Here is a 22,517-nt window from a genome sequence, read left to right on the forward strand (position 1 = left end):
TTTGTTTTACTGGCTCAAATAGCTATTGAAGAAACCCTTTCTATTTGAGCAATTTTATGATAACAATTGGTTAGTTTTGTGGGTAAGAATCATTTTTTGTTGAGAAATATGACAAAAAAATGGCGAAAATTGGAACTTTTTTTCTTATTTTTTTTTTGCAGTTTTTTGTTTTTTTTTATGTCTTTAGCTAAGTTTCTTTGCCTATTATGACTTGCCTATTGTTTTGCGAGCATCTGGATACCCTATTGGCTGAAGGGATTTTTTCTCTGGATTTTTATGTTTTTGAAATATTAAAAAATTTACCACGTTGTGTTTGATGAATAGTTGGATGGCGTTCAAATGGATTTTCACTTCGAGTCGTTTCCGGAATTCTTCCGGCTATGTTTTTTTTACTTCGTCAAACTTTTTTTTCGCTTTACCATTTTGCCGCTTTTTCGACATTTTGCATGAAATCTTTTTGACTTCTCTGGGCTAGTTTCTCTTCTCTCATTCTGCTAAAAGTGAATTTGAACATCAGTTGCTAAGCAAAGCAATTCAAAATGAACAGAATCGGTATAAAAAATTGAAGTCAGAAGTACAAACGGGATAAACCCATAAAGCCTAATTTTAGATGCCCGCTATTTGAACGTCGTTCCTATAAGTCTTAGTTACCATCTCTAATGCTTATTGGTATTGATAGTAGCCCCTGTAGCCTCTCTCTAAGAAACAGAAGTACGTTATGTTAAACTACGAAATGCCATCAAAATAAATCGGACTAAAAAAATGTTTTTGTACAAAAATCTTTTTTTAATATCTTCTATTCTTTCAATCCCAATCATGCTTATTGGAATCAACGGCGGCTATTTTACGGCAATCTGCCGGGTATGTTTCTTATTCGTGGTCTCTTATATATTGTCTATTTAGGTTTCAATATAATTTAGAAAAAAAGTTTTAAAATTATTTGAAAACTGAACTGTCACTTAAATTTCAGTACAATGAAATTGCAAACACAAAAATGAATGAAAAAATCATTAAAATTTGCTTAGAGTTGAATTTAAAGAGTAACAATATAATTGCTTGAAAAGTATCATTGAGAATACATCGACACCAAAATTGTACCGCAGTAACATTATAACATCATGCAGTTACAAAGACAAAGCCTAAATAAAAAGAAAATCAATTGCTATGAAATCAAACAAACCTACCAATTCCCCGACGAGGCTGTATCCAACAGTCTCAATTTCCCATCTGGCTAAAATTTCTTTCATGATCTATGAAAGTCTTCATTGAACAAAATCTTCATCATTAAGAAATCAAGAATTAATTCAATATCTTGAGAGAACACAAAAATCTGAAAAATCTCATGTATTTGGTAATTATTTCAACATATATATATTTGAAAATGTGACGTTGACTAAAGAAAACTTAAAAAGAAAATGATGATAATTTAAACTAATAGGGAAAACGAGGCAAACAAACCGCAAAGTGCCTACATCACCAAAGACCTAATAAATAAATTTCTTAGTAACAATAAAAATTTCCAAACGGCTAGTGAAAATTCTTGGTACTGTATTCTATGAACATTTCAATAAGCTAGCCTAATGGAAACTGTTCGGTAAAAAATAATTGAAACCTAAATCGCCTTTGAAAATTCGCACATGAACAATAATTTTTGCTTGCTCAGAGAAAAGTATTTTTACCACTACATTTCTCTCAGAAAGAGTCGTGGATAATTTATCACTCCTTTTTCTTAGCTGAAAGGAAAAACCCCGCCTATGAAGCAATTAATGCGTCAGAGTTCCATTTCAACTTCAGTAGACGCATAAACCAGCTCCGCGCCAGAAAAAATTATAAATACTGAGAAACAATATAAATAAGTGTTGATGACTTATTGGGTTTTCTGACTGCGATGGCGAGTTATGAAAATTGGGAAGCGGTTCGAAAAAAGTGACCGTTCTTTTCTCTCTACTCATCAAATTTTTCAATAAATCATTGCTCACTTTTTTCTCCCCTTAATTTTTGTTACAATGTTCTCCCCACTAAAAATTTAAGAAGGAACACCATCATGAAGTCTTCGAATCCTAAAAGGGCTTGACCAATACTCCACTTTGAGTCGTTAAAAGTGAATCACGATTTTTCCTCATTTATTTGTATCTACTTAACGATTTTTCAATAATTGCTTCATTATGTGTATGTTCACGTTTCTTCCTAACAAGTTTTTTCGCGGGTGACTTTATTTCAGTCACTTTTTCAACTGGAGGTCCATGCTGTCTTGAATTGCATATTCAATACTGGAAGTGCCGGTATAAAAAAGCCGGAGAGAGGATAAACGCGAAGTTTGATGGTTACTGCACAGTCCACTAGGGCATCGAAGATCTCCACAAATAAAAATTTTACTGGAATTAAAACTTCCAGATCTCAAATTTAATGTAGAAAAACCCGCCGCACAAACCTTTTTCTCGCAGTCTGTGATTGCTGGTAGCGACGTGGGCTGCACAAAAGGGACACTCTCAGTGACTTACAAAGCTATCTGTTGGAGCGTCCTGAACTACTGTGCTCCCATTTGGGCTCACACATCAGCAATACAAACTTGAACCACCTGCAAACACAACAAAACTTTGCTCTTCGCACGATTATTGGCTGTGTAAAAATATCTGACATCAATTACATGAAGTGAAATGCTGCCTGTTAAAGCTCACACGGAAATGTTAGCAGAGCAGTTTCTAGCCGGCAGTTGTCAGAGCCACCGTGCTGATCAGAAAACAACCTCCTCAACCAGTTTTCGTGCCATGAGACCGACACTAAATTTAACTTATGGGGACTGCGTGAAACAACACACAAACTATAGCAAGCAATTATATGACAAAGAATTAAAAAATGCGCTCAAAAGTATCCACCGACATACGGTTGAAGAGACAGCAAGAAATTAGGCAGCCTCCACCAAAGATAACAAAAAAACGCTGCCACGAATTGCACGTATCTGATTGGCACAACTGAGAACTGGATACTGCCCTCTGCTAAACTCTTACTTGAGTAGGATCTGTAGCAATGTTGATAACCGCTGTCCCAAATGTGAAGTAGCACTACATGACGTAAAAGATTTTCAGCTACAATAAGAACACCACAGATCTGAAAGTGATTGACCTGTGGGAAAGACAAGTAGAGGTAGAAGACAACACGACCAAATTGCACAGAATAATCCGCCTTCCTTGCCCCTTTCACCCGATTTTGACGATTCCCCTCCTGGAGACCACATGACATTCACCATGGCATAAATGCAGAAAGGTCGCCCCACCACAAGCAAGTTGTGGATAGGCAGTCACATTATTACCAATATGTATATTTTTTAATGTTAGAAATGCAGGTAAGGTACCAGTTATAGACGGCAATACGCGCTGGTATCACGCCAAAATTACCTGCGAATTGCTTTAGCGACAGCTTCAACAACAAGAATGTAGAAAAACTAATCTGGCTAAAATTGCCGCAAGGTTAGAACATTTTTCGTGCTCTTAACATCTTTTACATATTTCATCTTAGTTCCAACAAAAGTGCATTCGCGCAATTTTAGCGCTGAAGTTAAATCTGATTATTGTTATCTCCTTCGTTTAGTGAAGAACTCATTAAATTTTTTTTTCTGAGGTCATTGCAAGAATTTGTTTGCCTAGCATCTTTTATGCCCCAGCTTTAAATGTAAAAATTACAGGTAACCTGGTCATAAATTTTGCTACCATTAACTGATTTCTAGGCCAAGATTTGTATCTGTCCAAAGTGCATTCATTAATCAACAGTTTCAAATCGGCTAAATCGTTGACTGGTTGCTATTCGGTGTTTGGAGCCACGAGCTTTTTTGAGGTACAATTTTACTCTACTTCAGGCTGATGTAAACATCCTTTTAGAGCCAATTCTTCCGGACATAGACATTCAAGTATTACTATTTCAAATCATTCATAAATCTGAGTATTTCCTAAATGGCACTTTGGCTTGGCCATTGTTAAATTGACTTAATTATTTGTTGCGAGAGCTAACGTATTTACTTCATTCATTCATGCAAAATTTGATCTGCTTGATTAATTTTGAGCGTTTGCTTTGGATGTGACGTTTTTGCTCGCCAACGGTATTTTATTAATAGCCGCCCTCATCTTCTCAGCCGGCTATTATTGCGCTCGTATTTTTTTTTTACAATTCAAAGAATTTGAATTGTATTGGGGCGCTGTCTTTTTTTTTTTTAAGATCTGTTCACACATTTTCATGATTTTTGAAGTCAAATTGGAGTAGTGATTTTGGTCACGCCGAAACAGGAAATGGAGCGAAAAAGCGAGTGGTTTTGCGGCGTGAAATTTTTTCGCTCTAATTTTAAAGTAGAGTGAGAAAATGGTGTTTGAACAAAAATTCGGTTTCTCGGTAGTGGTTTTTTGTTCACATGCGGCAATTTCACTCTGATTTTTACTGTTTTTTCGAGTTTTTGATCGGATTTTTTTAAATGGTTTTCCCAACCCGTTCACAGCTCATTATAGGCCTAGTTTTTTGTTTGAATTCAATTTTCATTTCTCGTTAGTGGTTTTTTTTTGTTCATATGCGGCTTTTTGACATTGATTTTCTGTTTTTTTTTTATTTTTTTGATCTGACTTTTTTAAAATGGTTTTCTTAATTCACTCATAGTCCATTCTAGGTCTAGTTTTTCTGTTTAGTCAATGAAAATTTTTGAATTGTACGTCAGGACTTGTCCTGCTATGTTTTTTTACTTCGTCAAACTTTTTTTCGCTTTACCATTTTGCCGCTTTTTCGACATTTTGCGTGAAATCTTTTTGACTTCTCTAGCCTAGTTTCTCTCTTCTCTCAATCTGCTAAAAGTGAGTTTGAACATCAGTTGCTAAGCAAAGCAATTCAAAATGAACAGAGTCGGTATAAAAAAATTGAAGTCAGAAATAGAAACGGGATAAACCCATAAAGCCCAATTTTATATGCCCGCTATTTGAACGTCGTTCCTATAAGTCTTAGTTACCACCTCTAATGCTTATTGGTGTTGATAGTAGCTAGCCTCTCTCTAAGAAACAGAAGTATGTTCAACTACGAAATGCCATCAAAATAAATCGGACTTAAAAAATATTTTTGTACAAAAATCTTTTTTTTTTTCAATATATTCTATTCGTTCAATCCCAATCATGCTTATTGGAATCAACGGCGGCTATTTTCCGGCAATCTGCCGGGTATGTTTGTATTCGCTCGCTTTATAATCAATCATAAAACTTCAGCAAATTCCATAAGCATTTTTTTATCACTCATTCAGGGATACTCACTAAAAAATCGGTGCTCGGGGATTATGATTTTGACCTCTTGCAGGATAAAGTGTTGCAGTTAGTCCAATGGATTGCCTGAACGCACGTGAGAACTCAAAAAAAGTGCAAAAAAATTACTCTCTTTAATTTGAAAATAAATGTTGTTTGTGATTATACTATTTCTTTTATATGAATTATGGGCAATCTTTAAGTGGGTCAATTGAACCCGTCTATTTGTCCTCTTCGTGTTTATTGTTGCGAAAATTAAAAATCTATGATTTTACTTTGGAGAAATAATTTCTTTCTTTTCTTTTTCATTGCGAAAAAATGACCATTTGTCGTTTGTAATTTTCCCTTTCCCATTTATCGTACGAAAATTAATCTGCCAGGAGCATTTTCCGTAAGTTTTTCCGCGTACAGTGTTCTTATGCTTTGGGTGTGCTACAAGTTCTGCTTTGATTGGTAGCAAGTCAGAGATTTGAATTGTGGTGTATTAAGAAAATGTATATTTGTTTCAATTTTGGTAGAGCCAGAATATCAAAGTGGCCTGTAGATTGCACAAATTAGAGAGCTCATAAAAATTATAATCACTATGTTTTTGATCTAAACGTCAAAGAACATAAATTCTTTTGTACAGAGAACAACTTGTGAAGATTTTTGTCAATAAAAACTGAGAAATGACCAACTGACTTTTCATGCTCCATTTTAAATTCGTCTGAAGAAGGATTAGTGGTAACTGTACTCTTCAAAATAAATCTCCCCATGAATTGAATCTATCAATGGATTTTATTTGGAGGCCATACGAGCGGAGAAGTGATTTAAAAAAGCTAATCCATGCTACTGGAATTCTATGCTGTTGTGTATGTATGTATGTATGTATGTGTGGACACGCGTAGTTCTGATTTAACGAAGGAAAAGATTGCACGAGTGTCCGTGTTTTATATGTATGTACGTGTGTTTGCATTAGTGTGTGGGTGGTTGGTGAGGGAGGGGGTTCGGATTGAGTCTTAGACTGGACATTAATTTAGGGAACGGGCTGGCGTAAATTAAATAACAGAAAATCAGGTTGATTTGATTTCACAGTTTTGACTGTGAAGTTTGCATGTTCGATCATTTCATTCTTATTTCAATATCAACCAACCGATGCATAGGGCAAAATTGTTTCTAGCGTCAACACAGCTTCCGCCGCAAAAAAATCCATGAAATTTAATATTGTTCTAGAATAATCTTTGCATTTTGAGGGCAATTCGTTCTTTTATAATTCAACTCGACTAGATAATTTGGGCATTTTAAGCGGCGGTATTTCTAAACGATGCCACGAGCTCTAAAAATGGCATTTCGGACAAGCGGTCTTTCGATTAATTGGAAAAGCTCCGCCTTTTCCTAATCGTTTCCATTTATTTTCCTTTGACTGTTTTGAGTATTTGCTCCAGAACTGATCAATTTGTCTAAGGTGTGTGCTGTTCTTGTGTATATACACACGCGCGCGCGAGAGGTTAGGCGGTTAAATAGCACTTTCAACGTGATAGCTTTAAAAGCTCGGTGGTATTAAATTTGCATGCTTGCCTTGCATTTGTCAAAGACTGTAAGGAATGTCTCAACAACAAACTGAATTCTTGAGAATTGGTACTGATATAATGAGGAATGCTGGTTGTGACCTATAGTTTGAAAGCGTGTTTTGTTTTGTTTGCTTTTGTTTACAGTGCCATTGTGCTGCAAATATTGCGTGAGCATATTTATGAGAGTTTATGGTTCCATTTGACAAATTCATGCGCTGGTTTAGGATTAAAGTGTTTCAATTGTTTCATCTCGACTTTAATTGTGAAGTGTCAAGATTGTTTTTGAAACCTTTATTGTTTTATAGAACCCTTCGTAGGTTGTAGAAAATCTCTGCTGTAGTTATAGCTTAGAAAGATTAGAATGCTTTTTAGCCATTTCTTTCGAGGGATAATTCGGCCGAGAAAAATGATCAATGAAAGAGCAGACGTAGTTGTTTGCGATGCATGATATCATATACATGATCTTGACATTCGGTTTGATTTTGAGTTATTGAGTTTTTTTCATATGACAAGTTAAGCTCAGTTGTTTCTTTGGGCTTTATTTGAAAGTGGAATTTTCGTGTATCATTCATACCTACCCATTGCCAGTTAAATGAATTTAAATTTTTCTTTTGGCTTTTTCTTGAGACATTTCGAATACTTAACGTAAACGCTGAAAAAAGCGACAGTCCTTGGAACATGTCAGTCTAGCTTTCAAATTGTACTTCATTTTTGACCCTATGAAGACAACTTCTCAAAAAAAAATTAATACTGAAAGACAAATTTTTAATCTTGTGTAAACATAGGTGAAATTTAATTTCTCTCGTACGAAGCTTTTGAATCAATTCTGTTTTCGTTGCGTGTCTTTACAACTCGGAAAGGGTTGGTATTCTACAGTTTGTATTGCTGAAGCAAGGCCGCTTCAGAAGCAAGTCCTCTTCAGTTTTTTCTAGTGCACAGAAGAGGGACCCTTCATGCAAAATGTTTAGCTTGACCGCTTGAGACCTTTCGATTAACTTTTACGTCCGTACGTTTCGACTCATATAAATTTTTCTCAAAGACCTGTGATCTACCTGTGAAATAAAGTACAATAATAAAATCCCCCGGGTAGTGGTTCGAGAGCAATTCGTTTGAGGTTATGTTTAGTTCTGAGAACGTTTGAGATTATGTTTATTTCGGAAATTTTAAAAAAAACTCCGATTTATATTGAGTCAGTATTTCAAAACCAATAAATCTAATGGGTGAAAAATGTATTGTGTAGTTGTTCTAACAAACTCAGCAACCGTCAGAAGACAATCTGTGGCAAATTATTTCAAGATAATGTTCAAAATTGTAAAATTTGCACCGAAGTATGCTTGAACTACTTTTTTGTCTGCAGCAGTGCCAATTTTCAAAACAAAGCAAATGCGGGTAACATGTTTTGCTGAACCTAAGCGATTATTGTGATAAATCAGATAAATTTTGAAAGGTTTTTCAAATCTGATTGAAAAAATCTACACGCGCTTTTTCGATCTATAAATATTCCATTTACCTTTAGAAACATTTATTTGCTCAATGCTCATGAGACGCGGGAAAAACTATATAATCTGCTCGTTTTCTTTCTAAGCTAAGGTTGGCAGAAAACCCCCAGAACTTCAAGATAAAAATAGTCAGGCAGCTAAAATATGTTGCTTTAAACCGTTCTGCCTGTGTGGAAAAAAAGCAGAAAAAATTTAAACAAAATTGAAAATGTCTTCTCAACAATGGTTCTTTTCAATGATTCTATCTCAATGATTTTTCTCGTATCGCTTCATGTGGAAAATCTGTTGTCCTAAATTTGCATAAGAGAACCTAACTGGCAAAAAGTTATGAACCCATATTAACCCTACATAGCCGAAGAACTTAAATGACCCCTATGATAACCTCATATATTACTAAATCACATCTGCTATAGCTAAAAAGTTCAATTTTAGTATTTGAGGTAAATTTTTTTAGCCTCATCTTGTTTTTTAAGGACTGCAAAACGAAGCGGAGCGAAGCCCGTATTGTGGACTTGATGACGTTTCTTAAATCAAATTTTTTTCTTTTGCTTGTCCGTTATATTTGTCATAGGTTAGTAACAGATGGATCAGAAACAGAAGATAAGTTAAAAACACGAGCTTGTACTCGTTTTCGCAATTTCTCTGTCAAATTGCTTAAGGGATAGTTGTTAATATTTGGAAAAACTGGTTCCAAGTTTTTTTCTTTCGGAGATAATTGAAAATGTTTTTTTTTGGATTTTGTAAGGTGGTCATCGTTGTGGTCTCAGAGGAAAACAAAAAATTACAATTGCCATGTTCAGCTCCCAATAATAAGTCAAATCTATGTTTTTGTAAGGTGAACCAGCCCGTCACAGTAACAACTAATTCGAACGAATCTGTGCCCTAAAAGTTGTAATTTTTACTCCACGTTTCAAAGATAGTAATTAGAAATAAGCATCTTTTTTTGAGTTGTGTCTGATTGCGTACTATTTGAGAGCTGTTTTGAAACAATTTATGAGCTTCACTTTTCTTTTAAACTTTTTTCTAATTCTTTTAAACCTTTTTTCTCTCAAACTAATCACTGCAATTGGTAAATAAATCAAATGTTTAATTGCTCTCAAACGAATTATGTAGTAATTAATTTAGTCTTGTTGGTTTTTTATGCGATTTTTTGCTTGATCGATCTTTGTCTGACGCATTTCACTTTTCGTCCTCAAAAACGGAATCAACAGGTAGCGCCCAGCGCATTAAGTTCTCTCAGAGCTTTTCAGCTCACTAGTCTCCAAGTATGCGATTCACAGAAACTTTTTGGGTACTTATGGTGTGAAGGGCGGTTCTTAAAGGTTGACCCCCCACCCCCACACAACAACAACACCCCCCACGTACATGATCCCCCCCACACACACACAATCCCTCCCCACCCCTGCACAACGTTCAGGTCGTAAGGGCCCCGTGGTGGAGTCAAAGACCCCCCTCCCACCGTGGCAATTCCAATTTGCTTTGCTAAATTTTTTTCTGGTATTGCTTGTTTCTCGGAAAACTCATCAGTTTCGTTCACATGTTCTTGTATCTGAAGTTCTTCTTTGATCAATTGAGCATGAATTTGTCTGTATCTTCCTGGGTACTTTATTTTTTTAACCCAAATTTAACCCAAAAAAAGCGAAAATGTTTCAAATGTGCTCGATATAAAACTCGTACCTTTTTGTTTAACTTATTCATAGGAATTGGAATAATATACTTGTTTTGAGCTGATTTTTCTACACGATATTGTTAAAATACAATGAAAAAAAAGTAGGTAGGGAACTGTTAAATCTACTTGCGCATGTCCTATGCTAAATTACGTACTCTTTCCTTTACAGTTTGTTTATTTCATTGATCAAAACCGTATTTTTCTGTATCATTGATCCTGAACAAGAATTTTGTATGGTCGGGACGGAGTGATTCGAAACCATATGGGTATTTTGCAGGTTATTTGCATGTACCTATTATGTGTTCATTTTTAATGGTGCATCTTTGTCGCCAAGTAAGGTGCTTTCATTAAGCTAACGAAAAGATTGAGAGTCGTTCAAGTTGACAAAAATCGATCCATTTCGTGACCTATTGGCCCCGAGAGAATTTGATATTGAAGAGAAATGATTTTGAAAGACACCATTTGCGTACTCAAGTCTGATTCTTGTTCTTAAGCGCTGAAATGACGGAAAACCGAATGATTGGTTAGCAGAAGCTATTCATAAAATTAGTATAATTTCTAGCCGTGATTAGTAGCTTATGTGGTTATATAATCTAAGGTTTCATACGCTCAGCTGAGGCTTTTTCATTTGATGAAGATCTATTTTAAACTTTTTGTAGATTGAGGAAAAAATTTACTTTTGATGGTTGGCATTTCTGGTGTAAGCCACATTTTAACAACAGAAACCTTAGTTAAGATATTTTAAAAGAAATTTGCGAAAATTCTCAAAGCTCTCAAACGAAGTTCGTAGAAATTGTTAGTCCTGTGGTCTTTTTTAAGTGATTTTTCGCTTTACTGATTTCTCGTCTGAGCCATTTGACCGGGATCACAGGTAACGCTCTGAGGGCATCAAGTGGCTGAGCAGCTCTTTTAGAGCCTTACACCTTACTAGTCTTTAAGTATGTGAGTAATCAAAACTGTTTCGAGGAGATAATTTCAGGGTATGAAGGGCGGTTCCTAATCTTAAAATTTCAACCCTCTCCCACCTCAGTGTGATATGAAATTTTGAAAGTTTTACGGCTATTATTCAAAAGTTTTCCAAGGTAGTATTTTTAGGCCTTAATACCTTTCGGTTTCCCTTCTGAATATTTGATCGAATAGGCTTTGCAACACAACAAAGCAAAGCCTCATTAAAAGTCACCAACCGAAAGAGCGCCTAATGGAGGTCAAACAAATCCAACATTTGCGTAGCGATATAATTTGAAGTCTTAGGCGCTGAATTTTATTTGTTATTTTGTAAATCATTGCGGTTCAAAGTAGAGCGCGGTGCATATGTATTCTCAATACGTGATAGTTGATTGGACGTAGCTAGGTGGTAAAAGCCTAATAGTTTGTTTTATGTCTTGACTTGAGGAACTTGAACTCAATTTGAATCTAAATCTCGAGTGATTTCACTCTAGCTGTGTTGGGATTTACAATTTAATTGAATTTCGCTTAAGATTTGCTCTTTTAGTTCACTGTGGTCAGTTTTAAAACCTGTACAGTTCTTTTTCTGTAGTCTCGGTGGCTTATTTTACCCATATTTTATTGGCATAAAATGGTAAGTGGCAATAAGTTACCTTTGCTGGCGAGTCAGTTCAGGTGTTTGTTTTTATGGGATTGCAATAAAAATTTACCTCGCAATTTTTTGCTTTGTTGCTAACGTGCAAGTATCAGTTTCGCTCTAGTTATAAAAATAAATTTTACCCTGTTTTTGGTTTGTGACCGAGGTGGAAGTATTACAAAATTAATATTCCATGCACGTTAAAAGTAAACTTAATAAATTTAGACATCGTTAAAGTTTCAACAGAAAGAAGAATTATAGTTTAACATCTTTAAAGCCTCTGTAATGAGCACCCGCACATATTAGTTAGATTCTTTTTGTAAAAGCTGAACTCAGCTAACGTGGCCCCCAAAAAATCAAATTGTAGAAATTTTTTCACTTTTGCCAGAAACTTTTTTTCTCCCATAAACTTGGAATTTTAAACTGTAGTAAAAACAACAGTCCCAAAGCAAAGATGACAAAAATTTGTTTGATCGAAAAGAACCAAAGTGACCACATCAAGAGTCTCCCAACTTTTACCTCATTCTAGTACTTTTCTGCGCAACCCTATTTGGCCAGTTTTTACAATTATTCTAAAATCCATTGGTTGAGGGACTACAGTTTATTCCTCATCTCAAAAAATACACTCAAAGCTAAAGAAAATTTTGGGGGTAACCGCATTGGTAATTTAGATGAAAGCGGATTTTTTTTTCTAAATCTACCTCTTCCAATGCTTGATATTGTCTATAAAGATCTCACCTAAGCATTGACCAAAGCTGTCTAAGCTCATCAAAGCAATTTAAAACTCAATAATCAAAATTAAAGCCACTTCTAAAATTAAATTTAGTCAATAATTGTAATTGTTTTTTACAGATAATAATTTTAAACAAAAATATTCCGGTTTTTGGCGTAGTTACAGCATCTGTATTAGTATATTTTTATCAAGGCAACATGCCTGCTGGTAGTGCTCAACTCATTATTCAACCGTAAGTTATTGCCTTTTCCCATGTGAAAGTTAAGCGAAAATTCCAACATTGTGAAATTTTTGATAATTTTTTTCAGAAAAATTGTAGACTGATCCTTCTAATAGGTGAGATGGAGGCTGCAGGCATAGCATTTAAAAAAACATTTCGTTTCTGCTTTTCAGGGCTAAAATGTTTTTTTAAATTACCGCGGGCAAACTGCTCCGCAGCTTTTTTGGGGTTCATTCAGCTGTTTTTTTTTCAAATTCCTTGGATTGAGTTAAGGATCATACATTATAAACCCCATCTGAATTCAATTTCCCCGCCTTTTGAAGAACAGTTCATGCAAAGTTGGTCTGTCTATGTTTATTTGCTCGCAAACGAAGTTTTGCTATTATATTAGTGATGTGGTCTTTTTATGCTATTTTTCGCTTGACGGGTTTTTCGTCGAACCCTTTTGACTTTCCGTCTTCAAAAATGGGATAAACAGGCAACAACCGGAGGGGATTAAGTTCTCTTAGATCCTTTCAGCTTACTAGACTAAATGATTAACCGAAACTGTTTTGGAGACAAATTGATATTGGGAAGGGCGAGTCTTAAGAGTGTTGCCGCACTCACCCCACGTAACTTCATTTAAGCTAAAACTATCATCTCTAACCCGTAGCTAGCTTCTGACGAAGTCAACTTCTTGACTGAAGTTTGAGAGCGATTTGCCCGACGTTAGTCGGTTATATTTTTTTGCAATCAAATTGTGTATATAGCTTTTTTCATTTCTTTTCTTGAAAAAATTGTTAGAAAAAACTCCTATTTTTGAGTTATAGAAGTAAGAGAATCTGTTTCTTCATATTTTCGAAATTAGTAAACCTTAGTTTCTTTGCTTTTTTTTGTTTTATCTAAAAACCTTCCCTTATAAAGTTGCTGGCAAATTTGTTATTAATAATTAGTGGCCTCTTAGGAATTCATCGTGCACCTATCTGTCTTTTTACCTAACCCTTCTAAACATTTCCATTTTTAGTAGTTTAGTCTTGATTTTCGTTTTTATCTGAAAAGCCTTATTTTTTAATGTTCTGGGACCGAACTGCTTCATTTCGTGACATAGTTACTCTTTCGCATTTTTGAAAAATAAATGTGCTAATTTCACTTAATTAAGTTCACTTAATTTGCCCTGATGACTGATAGTGAGTTATTTTTTAACGAAGTTTGTAGCAATTATATTAGTCCGGTCGGTCTTTTTTATGCGATTTTTCGCTTGACCGATTTTTCGTCTGACCCATTTCACTTCTGTCCTCGAAAACGGGGTAAACAGGTAGCGCCCAGGGGGCATTAAACGATCTTAGAGCCTTTCAGCTCAATAGTCTCCAAGTATGCGATTCACAGAACCTGTTTTGTAGACTTATACTTATAGTGTGATGGGCGTTATTAGAGGTTGACCCACCTCCCCCTCCCCCCTCTCTACATCAGTCCCCTCTCACTTCGACTCCTATCCCCACCCCTGCTCATTGTTCAGGCCGCAAGGGCCCCGTGCAGCCAAAATTCGCCCTCCCCCCGTTGCCCTCGCCCACTGTTAACCCCCTCCCCCACTGTTGCATCCCCATGACCCCCCCCCCCGCTGCGCTCACCTCACGCTCCTTCAATTAAGCTAAGGCTGGCCTCACACCCATGGATAGCTACTGAAAAACCCAACCGCTCGCCCATTGATTCATGGTAAAAGGAAGGAAATACCCTACTTTCAGGACAAGTGAGGCTTATGAGATGGGAGCGGTGAAGGAATTCCGAATGCTAGGGCCGACAGTTACGAAGTGCAAAGAAAAGAAGATCTTTAGTTTCACTCAACTAAGAGAAAAAAGATGATTTTATCACAGCTTATTATTAGATCGCTTTATTGCTCTCTTGAATTTATATATTTTCTAGCTGTTGTGTCTCATGCTTTGGTGAATCAAAGGCTTTGAATAGATCTAGATTCGGTAAATGCTGTATCTAAATCTATCTTGAATTTGTTAAATGCTGTGACAGGTCATATTTATTAGATTTAGTTTTGCAAGTGTACCAAATTTTGGTTATCTTCCTTTATGTAGTTTTTTCGTTGCCATCAAGGCAATTTTAGTAGTCTACAGTTCTGATAACTTGCATCAGATCAACCTTTTGGAGCTCGTTCGATCCATTTTGGAGGGTTTATAGAACTAACTGTTAAATTATTTATCTTCCTTGTCTTCATTTATCGGGTTTTTGTTTACTTAAAATTTATTATTGCAAGTATACAGTACGACTTTTTAATTGTACTCACAGAGAAGCAATTATTGTAAACGCGTCTTTTTTAATGCAAAATTTTCGCATAACCGTTTTGACTTTTTGAGAGACTTACGCCCTTGACTTTTTGCATTTCGCGTGATCTCAATTGACGGCAATTTAATACTAAAAGTCAAATGAAAAGTGCACCGAAACTGATGCCATTTTTCACATTAAAGCTTAATAGTGGTATATGTTAACCTCTAATGTGGTTATTTGAAGCCAGCTATTGAACTTTTTAGTCCCATTTAGGCTCCCCTCCCCCCCCCCCCCCCCCCCCCTCCCCTCCTCCTATCGAAGCAGGCTGCAATTGATTAGAGCTCCCACTAGTCGTTCGAGAGCAATTCTTCTGACGTTTAGTCGGTTATGTTTAATTATAGTAAATTGGTTTCAGAGATTACGAAATTACAGTTCCTTCACTGCTTATTTACATATTTTCAGTCTAGAGTGTACTCTGGTAGAACTTTTTGCCGTAAAAGGGCCTGTTTTCAATTGTCTCAATTATAATTTTGCCCTTGTTTTGTCATTAGTAAGTAATAGTTAATATGTGTTGTGTTTAGGAAATGAGATCGGCTTCTGGTTCAGGCGCTGATACTACCACTGGCCTCAGGTCATCAGGCACTGGAGGTGCAAACCTAGGTGACTATTATAACTCTATTCTTATGCATGTTAATATCCATAATATGTCTAAATAAGATACATGTTTGAGTTACGAGTTATCGGTTGTTTTGAACTGTTTTTATACCGTACTGTTGGTATTATAAAAAAGCGTTCCTTTTTCTGCTCTAAGATTCAATTGAAATATGCAACTGTTTTCAACCTAGAATCCAGATATTAATTAACAGAATTAATACTTGGGATATATTTATACATTCATACTGCAAATTTCAACCTGTCAGATTTTGTCATGAAGAAGTTCATGGTAATGGGATCCAGCAAAAATGAGGTTGAATAGAGATCCAGAGCTGCCATTCATTTGTGCACGAACCATTTGTCAACCTCAGTTTTAATTATAGTATATATCATTTTGTTATTATTGTATACAGCATGTTTTTCTCAAAATTGAAAACAAAATTGAAGTCATTTTTTTCCAGTGAATATAATAGGTTTTGTGGGGTCTTGGTATGGCCATGACCCGCGAGGGTGGAATGAAATGTAATCTCGCTAATTCATTTAATTTTGTTGACGCTGCAATGGTTCAACATTAAAGTTGAGGGTTTATTTCCGTCGGGAGTGGGGTACCTATTATTGGGTAGAGTTCCTGTTTGTCTTCTTTTGAAACCGGGAAATGCATTAACATACTGGATTCATCAGAAATAAACATCAACTATTAGAAATTTACAAAAGGGACCTGTTCAATTTATATCTTTATCGATTAATGTTTTTTTTTACAAATAGTTGATAAATCTTTGAAGATTGTTTTGTTGATGAATCTTGTGGGTTGTAGGCGCTACCTCAGAAGAGATAGACGATGACATCTTGCCCGACGATTTCCAACCAAAGAGAGCACCACAGAAGAGCAGAAGGGGTGCTGTTTCATCAGAGGCTGTCACCGAGGAAGACATCGCCAACTATGTCAAAAAAGTAAAACAAATTTGATACTTTTTGAGGTCTTATAGATGACAATTTTGATTAGTGAACATCGTGTGTACCGATTTTGCTATGCATTATTGATACATGATGATTGTGCTACTTGGGCATTTTTATGTTCTACGTCAAAACCATATCTGGCAACAAGCCGTATCTTGCCGCTCCACTACACGGCTGGGAATACGGGGTTCTAATACGGGGAATACTAAACAATTCAAACCAGGATAAATTAAGAATTGACTGTGGTATTGACAATTGGTAAGCAGTAAAACACGGAAACTATGTGGTGCAAGGTAATTTTATACAGAGATTTTAGTTTTGTAAAATCTTTTTAAAACTCTGGTTTTTGTTGCATCCAAAAATAAGTCAGAAAGCTTTGATTCATAGCTGGCGTGATCTGAATCATTTTAATTTTTACCCATGTTGGCTGACAGTTACGTGATTAATTTTTCCTTCTTCTTTCAGGATATTCCCAAGACGTATCAGGAAATGTTGGCTCTGCAGGAGGCCCTGAACAAGAACGTCCTGTTCAAGTACTTAGACGACAAGACCAGATCCGACATTTTTGATGTCATGGAACCAAAAGACTACAAAGCAGGCGAAAACATCATTGTTCAGGGTTAGTGCTCCGAACAATCAGAATTGAAATTGTGCGTCAGCTTCAATAATGCTAAATGTTTGTTTTCTCTCGCGCTGATAATACACTTTGGTTGCATTCTGTGAAAATTTAAGCTCAAGTGCAAAGCTTCAGTAATATTCATTGCTTTAATACTAGCAAGGAGGCTCGGTAATGTGCGTTTGCACATAATGTTCCGCTTATCCAATTCCTTGACTTGCGTTTTTACAAAATATGGTTGAAAAATACAAGACTACAAACAAATTGTTGGAATTTTTTCTGTGCTAATTAAATTTTGATTAGTACACAATGAAAACAGACAGCTTTATTAGTGAAGATTATCATCTTTCTGTTTTTAATAGTCGCGTCATCCAGACATCAGGCTTTTATTGCGCTCCTATTACTTACGATTCAAAGAAATCGGATTCTATAGGTGCATTGACTTTTAGACTCGAAGAGCATTTATGGTGATCTCTAGTATTTTATCAGATCCATTGTTTCGAAAATTCCACAAGTGAAATCAAATGTTTATTGCAATCTTGGCAGAAATTGACTTCCTAAGTTTTTGAAAATAAGCGACGTCATAAAACGTCATAAGACAAAAACATAAAACATTATAAAGCGCGATTCAGTTTTCAGAAACACGAATAAGGGACCACGTTATAGAAGTAAGAACAAAATCGAAATGAGCTCAATTGTTTTGAAAAACGAAAGGCGCCAACCTCAATTTCACACTTTGCTACAAAACGGACCTATTAAATAGGTTCAAGGTTGCCTGATTACAAAGTCGATGGGACTTTCATTAATGAACTCGACAATGAAAAGTACAAAAAGGGGGGAAAATGGAAAATCAGATGTTACTGAAAACAACTCTTGTCGAACTCTTTAAGAGAGTAAGTAAAATTGAAATCATTATATGGTTTCTTATGCGTATTAAAAAGAGGATGAATCTGCCATTAATTAGACTAAGCCACCAAACAAAAAGGATCACAAAACGGGCAATACTCTAACAACTTTGAAAACTAACAGCTAATTTTTCTGAACAACCATTTAAGACAATTATTGCCAAATTTCAATTAATTTAGCGACATTTGTTGGGATATCTTTAATAGCCGCCATCAGCCGCTCAACGGCTATTATTTAAGCGCTCTCCTTTTTTAACGACTCGAAGAGGAATATTGGTTTTCTTAAGGTTTTTTAAGTACTATTTGTTCAGGCGGCGGGTTGACCTAATGGTGAAAGTGAGTAAAATTGCCGTTTGAACTAACTTTTTCTGAGCGAAAGAAGTTTTTAATTGCTCTTGAACGTAGTTCATAGCAATTATTTTAAACGTGTGTCTTTTTTATGCAAAATTTTCGCTTGACAATTTTGAATTTTCGAGTGACTTTTGCGCCCTTGACTTCTTGCGTTTCGCGTGATCTGAATTTCTCAATCACAATTTCAAGCGGCTGAATCCAATTGGCGGATATTTAATACCAAAAGTCAAATGAAAAGTGCGCCGAAATTGGTGTCATTTTAAATTTAAATCTTAAAAGTGGTATATGTTAACCTCTAATGAATGTATGTTAACCTCGATTTGAAGCCCACTATTGAACTTCTTATGCCCATTTAGCCCCCCCCCCCCCCGACTGAAGCAGACTGCAATTGATTAGAGCTACAACAAGTCGTTCGAGAGCAATTCTTCCGACGTTTAGTCGGTTATGTTTTGCTATGCGCTGCTTTGATTGAATGACTTCATAGCCGCCGTCAGCTTCAACGGCTATTATTTAGGCGCTTTCCTTTTTAATTCGCTTTACCTTTTGATCGCGTTTTTCGTTTTACATAAGTCACAATTTGCACGTTTGGCTTCTAACTTAGTTCACTCACTGTTTCAATTGAATGGATTTCAAATTCTTTTGCTTATTGAAGTACGTAATGTATAATGAATACTGTCAAAAGATCAAAATGAAGAGACGGGATAAACCGAAAAAGCCCGGTCATTGAGTCATTGAGAATAAGGTTATCAATTTGGTTTATTAGGTTTGTTAGAGTGTTTGCTAGTTGAGATTGGTATTGAGCTCATAAGCTTTCAAATTATAAGCTGAATTAAATACAATTTTTGAATCCAACTGAAACTGCAGGCCAAATTAGAACACTTTTGACACTAAAAAAATCAAAAAAAAATTTGGTCAATTATTTTTTTCTTTTTCAATCCAGATGTGCATTAAGCGCGTCAACCGTGGCTATTTTCCGGCCATCTGATGGCTATGTTTGACTCCGAAAGAAGTTTTTTTAGAGATTGGCGCATGTAGATGAGTTTTTAGCCGTGTTTTCGTCTATTTGACTCAATTTTTTTTAATTGTATCTTGGTTTTTTGGAGTAAATTTTGATTGACGCCGCATGAAAATGCAGCCTTCTGAAATCAAAACCACAATATTCATGAGAGCCTTAATAATGCGTTTCAAGTGCAAAACGGCACAAATTTTTCTATTTTTTTGTCAGTTTTAGGCTCTTCATTAATTTCTTCATTTTTTGAGTTGAAGGTTTCTTAGCCACATTAGTAAATATGACAATTTCTTTTTGATAATTCCTGAATTGGATGCCTGTTTTTTGACGTGTGGTGTTTTTGCTTCATGAAATGATACACATACGAATCCGACTTTGGCGGTTTTTGTCCCTTTCTAAGTGTTTTGTTCGTATTTTGAGTTTAATTACCATAAAAAGTCTTTTGGTGCAACGTCGGTGTATTGGGTTTCGTTTTGTTGCTAGTGGAATTGTTTTTGGCGATAACTCTTTAAAATTAAATGAAATTTTTTCGTATTTCGATAATTTTTTGAAGTTGTTTTTACTATTTCGCAATTGAGCTGTGTTCGTTTCTTACTGAGACAGAAAAATGATTGTTGTTTTTTTAAACCTGCATTGCTTAATAATAAAAAAATTCATGATTATACCTCATTTTTTTTCTCTTTCATCTTTAATTAAGTTTCCAAGTTAAATTCAATATAATTTTTCAGAAATTGCGAATGTTTTTTCACCTTTTTTCAATATATGTATTCTCCACTTTCTAGCCTGTTTTTATCTAATATTATCCTGAAATCTCTAGTTTTTTATCCCTGCCTTTAGTGGTCTGGTAATTATCGATTTGAACTAATAATCTGCTAATGATCTCAGGGGTTGGTTTTTGTAATATATGATTTTTTTCGTTTCTGTTTTGTTCTCTCTTCAGTGTAATCGGTGATTAATTTCGATTTGATTAATTTTGGCCAGCGTGTTTTTTTTGCTCAGTGTGATTCAAAGTGCTAACTAATGTGCCAAGTTTATAGAGGTACCAATTGATCACTTTTATTAGTGTTTCGATTGAGAAAATTTTCCAGAAATGATAAATTTTGCAACAATTTTTGGTCATTTCTTTCAGTATTCAAATTTTTCGTCAAAATAGAAAGTTTTTGGAGCCTAATACAGCTCGACTTTTGCTGCTTGCGTAAGTTGATTTTTTCAATAGCGTACAAAAAGTTTGGCTGGTTGTTTAGATAATAGTAAATTGTTTTTCGTTTGGTTGGTTTTAAGGGCTTTTTCATTTTTGGCCTGTTTTTTTTGGTTTCAGTTGTCAGTAATAGGTACCAGTTGATTTACAAGGTAGTTCTTTCACGAAGCCAATTCTTTGTGTCGTTTCTGAAAATCTTCGGCTATTTTAATTCGCTTTACCTTTTGATCACGTTTTTACTTTTACTTAAGTCACGATTTTTACGCTCGACTTCTTTCACTCACTGTTTCAACTGAATGGATTTTCAATTCTTTGGTATATAATTACGTAATTTAGTCAATACGGTCAATGTCAAAAGTGCAAAATCAAAAGAACGGGATAAACAGATAAAGCCCGGTCATTAAGTCTTAGTGCATTAGGTCATCAAAGTTCATTAAAGCGATTGATAGCTGGCGTCAGTATTGTGCTTAATAGCATTCAAATTAGACGCTAATTAAGTGTATTTTTTGAATCTAAACGAATATGCAGAATTTACACACCAAATAAGAAGACTTTGACATTTGGAAAAATTCGGTCAATTTCTATCTCTTTTGTTTCAATCCCATTGTGGGTCAAGTGGGTGAACGGTGGCTATTTGCCGGCTATGTATAATTGTTTAAAATTCATCCAGGAGTGAAGTTTTATGAAACGGAATAGAGACGTTTTGATTTATAACTTATGAATATATAGAAAAATATGGCCACTTTTTCTCCTATTTTTTCAATGTTATATACTGATTTGAGCAACGAAGGAATAGTAAGCTTTATTTAAGTGTATTGCGTTAGGTTGCGATTGTAGTTACATTCTTAGAAAAGATGTTTTACTTTTCTTTACCTTCTGGAATAATTAATGGAAGTTTAAAATGTCCTTTGTTTTGTGATTCAAACTGTTATCCCTTGCGTAAAGTATGATTATAAATAGTATTAAGAATCGCATTATCTATTGAGTTATAAAAAGAAACAGTAGTTTTTAATTTTCTGGAAAACGATCCGTTCTCGATTTTGTAGCCTGACTACACTGCAAGTCCTAAAGCTTATTACGTTTCTGTAGTTAATTTCTTTTTAATATCAATATGTTGTTTTCTTCATATTTGCGTGCTCATTTGCGTGCACGGTGGCTATTTGCCGGCTATGTATAATTGTTTAAAATTCATCCAGGAGTGAAGTTTTATGAAACGGAATAGAGACGTTTTGATTTATAACTTATGAATATATAGAAAAATATGGCCACTTTTTCTCCTATTTTTTCAATGTTATATACTGATTTGAGCAACGAAGGAATAGTAAGCTTTATTTAAGTGTATTGCGTTAGGTTGCGATTGTAGTTACATTCTTAGAAAAGATGTTTTACTTTTCGTTACCTTCTGGAATAATTAATGGAAGTTTAAAATGTCCTTTGTTTTGTGATTCAAACTGTTATCCCTTGCGTAAAGTATGATTATAAATAGTATTAAGAATCGCATTATCTATTGAGTTATAAAAAGAAACAGTAATTTTTAATTTTCTGGAAAACGATCTGTTCTCGATTTTGTAGCCTGACTACACTGCAAGTCCTAAAGCTTATTACGTTTCTGTAGTTAATTTCTTTTTAATATCAATATGTTGTTTTCTTACTTCATATTTGCGTGCTCATTTTGGATATAATGTGTGGTATTATCTGTTTTTGATATAAATTTGTTAGCTTTGAACTTCTAAAGAAAAATGAAGAGTCAGTTGGTAAAGCTCGCAAACCTTTAAAACGTGCAGCTTTTGTCTAAATTTTATTTCAGGAAATTTTAAAAAGTGGGAAAATCTATCCAGCAATTATGGAGCTTGCAAATAATTGACTCAACAAGGCAAGTCCCACATAAATTTCGAAAGCCTTCATAAATTTGATAAGTTGGAATACCGGAGAGGAACAAGGCTATCATTATTCATAGCCTCAAACAAGCAGACGAGGTTAGAGAAATTGGTTTACTATATAATTGGAAAAGGCTCGGAGTTTTTAAGAATTTTACTTTGCTAGTCGGTAATTCGGTA

The 22,517-nt window shown here is 35.1% G+C and overlaps 1 protein-coding gene across 4 annotated transcripts in view; it reads left to right on the top strand.

Annotated features, from left to right (window-relative positions):
- LOC142350704 (cAMP-dependent protein kinase regulatory subunit-like) overlaps positions 1-22,517 on the top strand; it is a 55,897-nt gene that overhangs the window by 30,318 nt on the left and 3,062 nt on the right. For 3 of the 4 annotated variants that reach the window (XM_075402635.1, XM_075402638.1, XM_075402637.1), the window contains exons 2-4: positions 15,352-15,430; positions 16,239-16,375; positions 16,847-17,000. In XM_075402635.1, the coding sequence (XP_075258750.1) occupies positions 15,352-15,430; positions 16,239-16,375; positions 16,847-17,000 (370 nt within the window). Of the gene's footprint in view, positions 1-11,395; positions 11,562-15,351; positions 15,431-16,238; positions 16,376-16,846; positions 17,001-22,517 lie in introns of those variants that run through there. The other variant, XM_075402636.1, reaches the window with a different exon arrangement.

The sequence above is a fragment of the Convolutriloba macropyga genome, chromosome 12, assembly GCF_964194025.1.
Source record: "Convolutriloba macropyga chromosome 12, txConMacr16.3, whole genome shotgun sequence".
Classification (NCBI taxonomy): Eukaryota; Metazoa; Xenacoelomorpha; order Acoela; family Convolutidae; genus Convolutriloba; species Convolutriloba macropyga.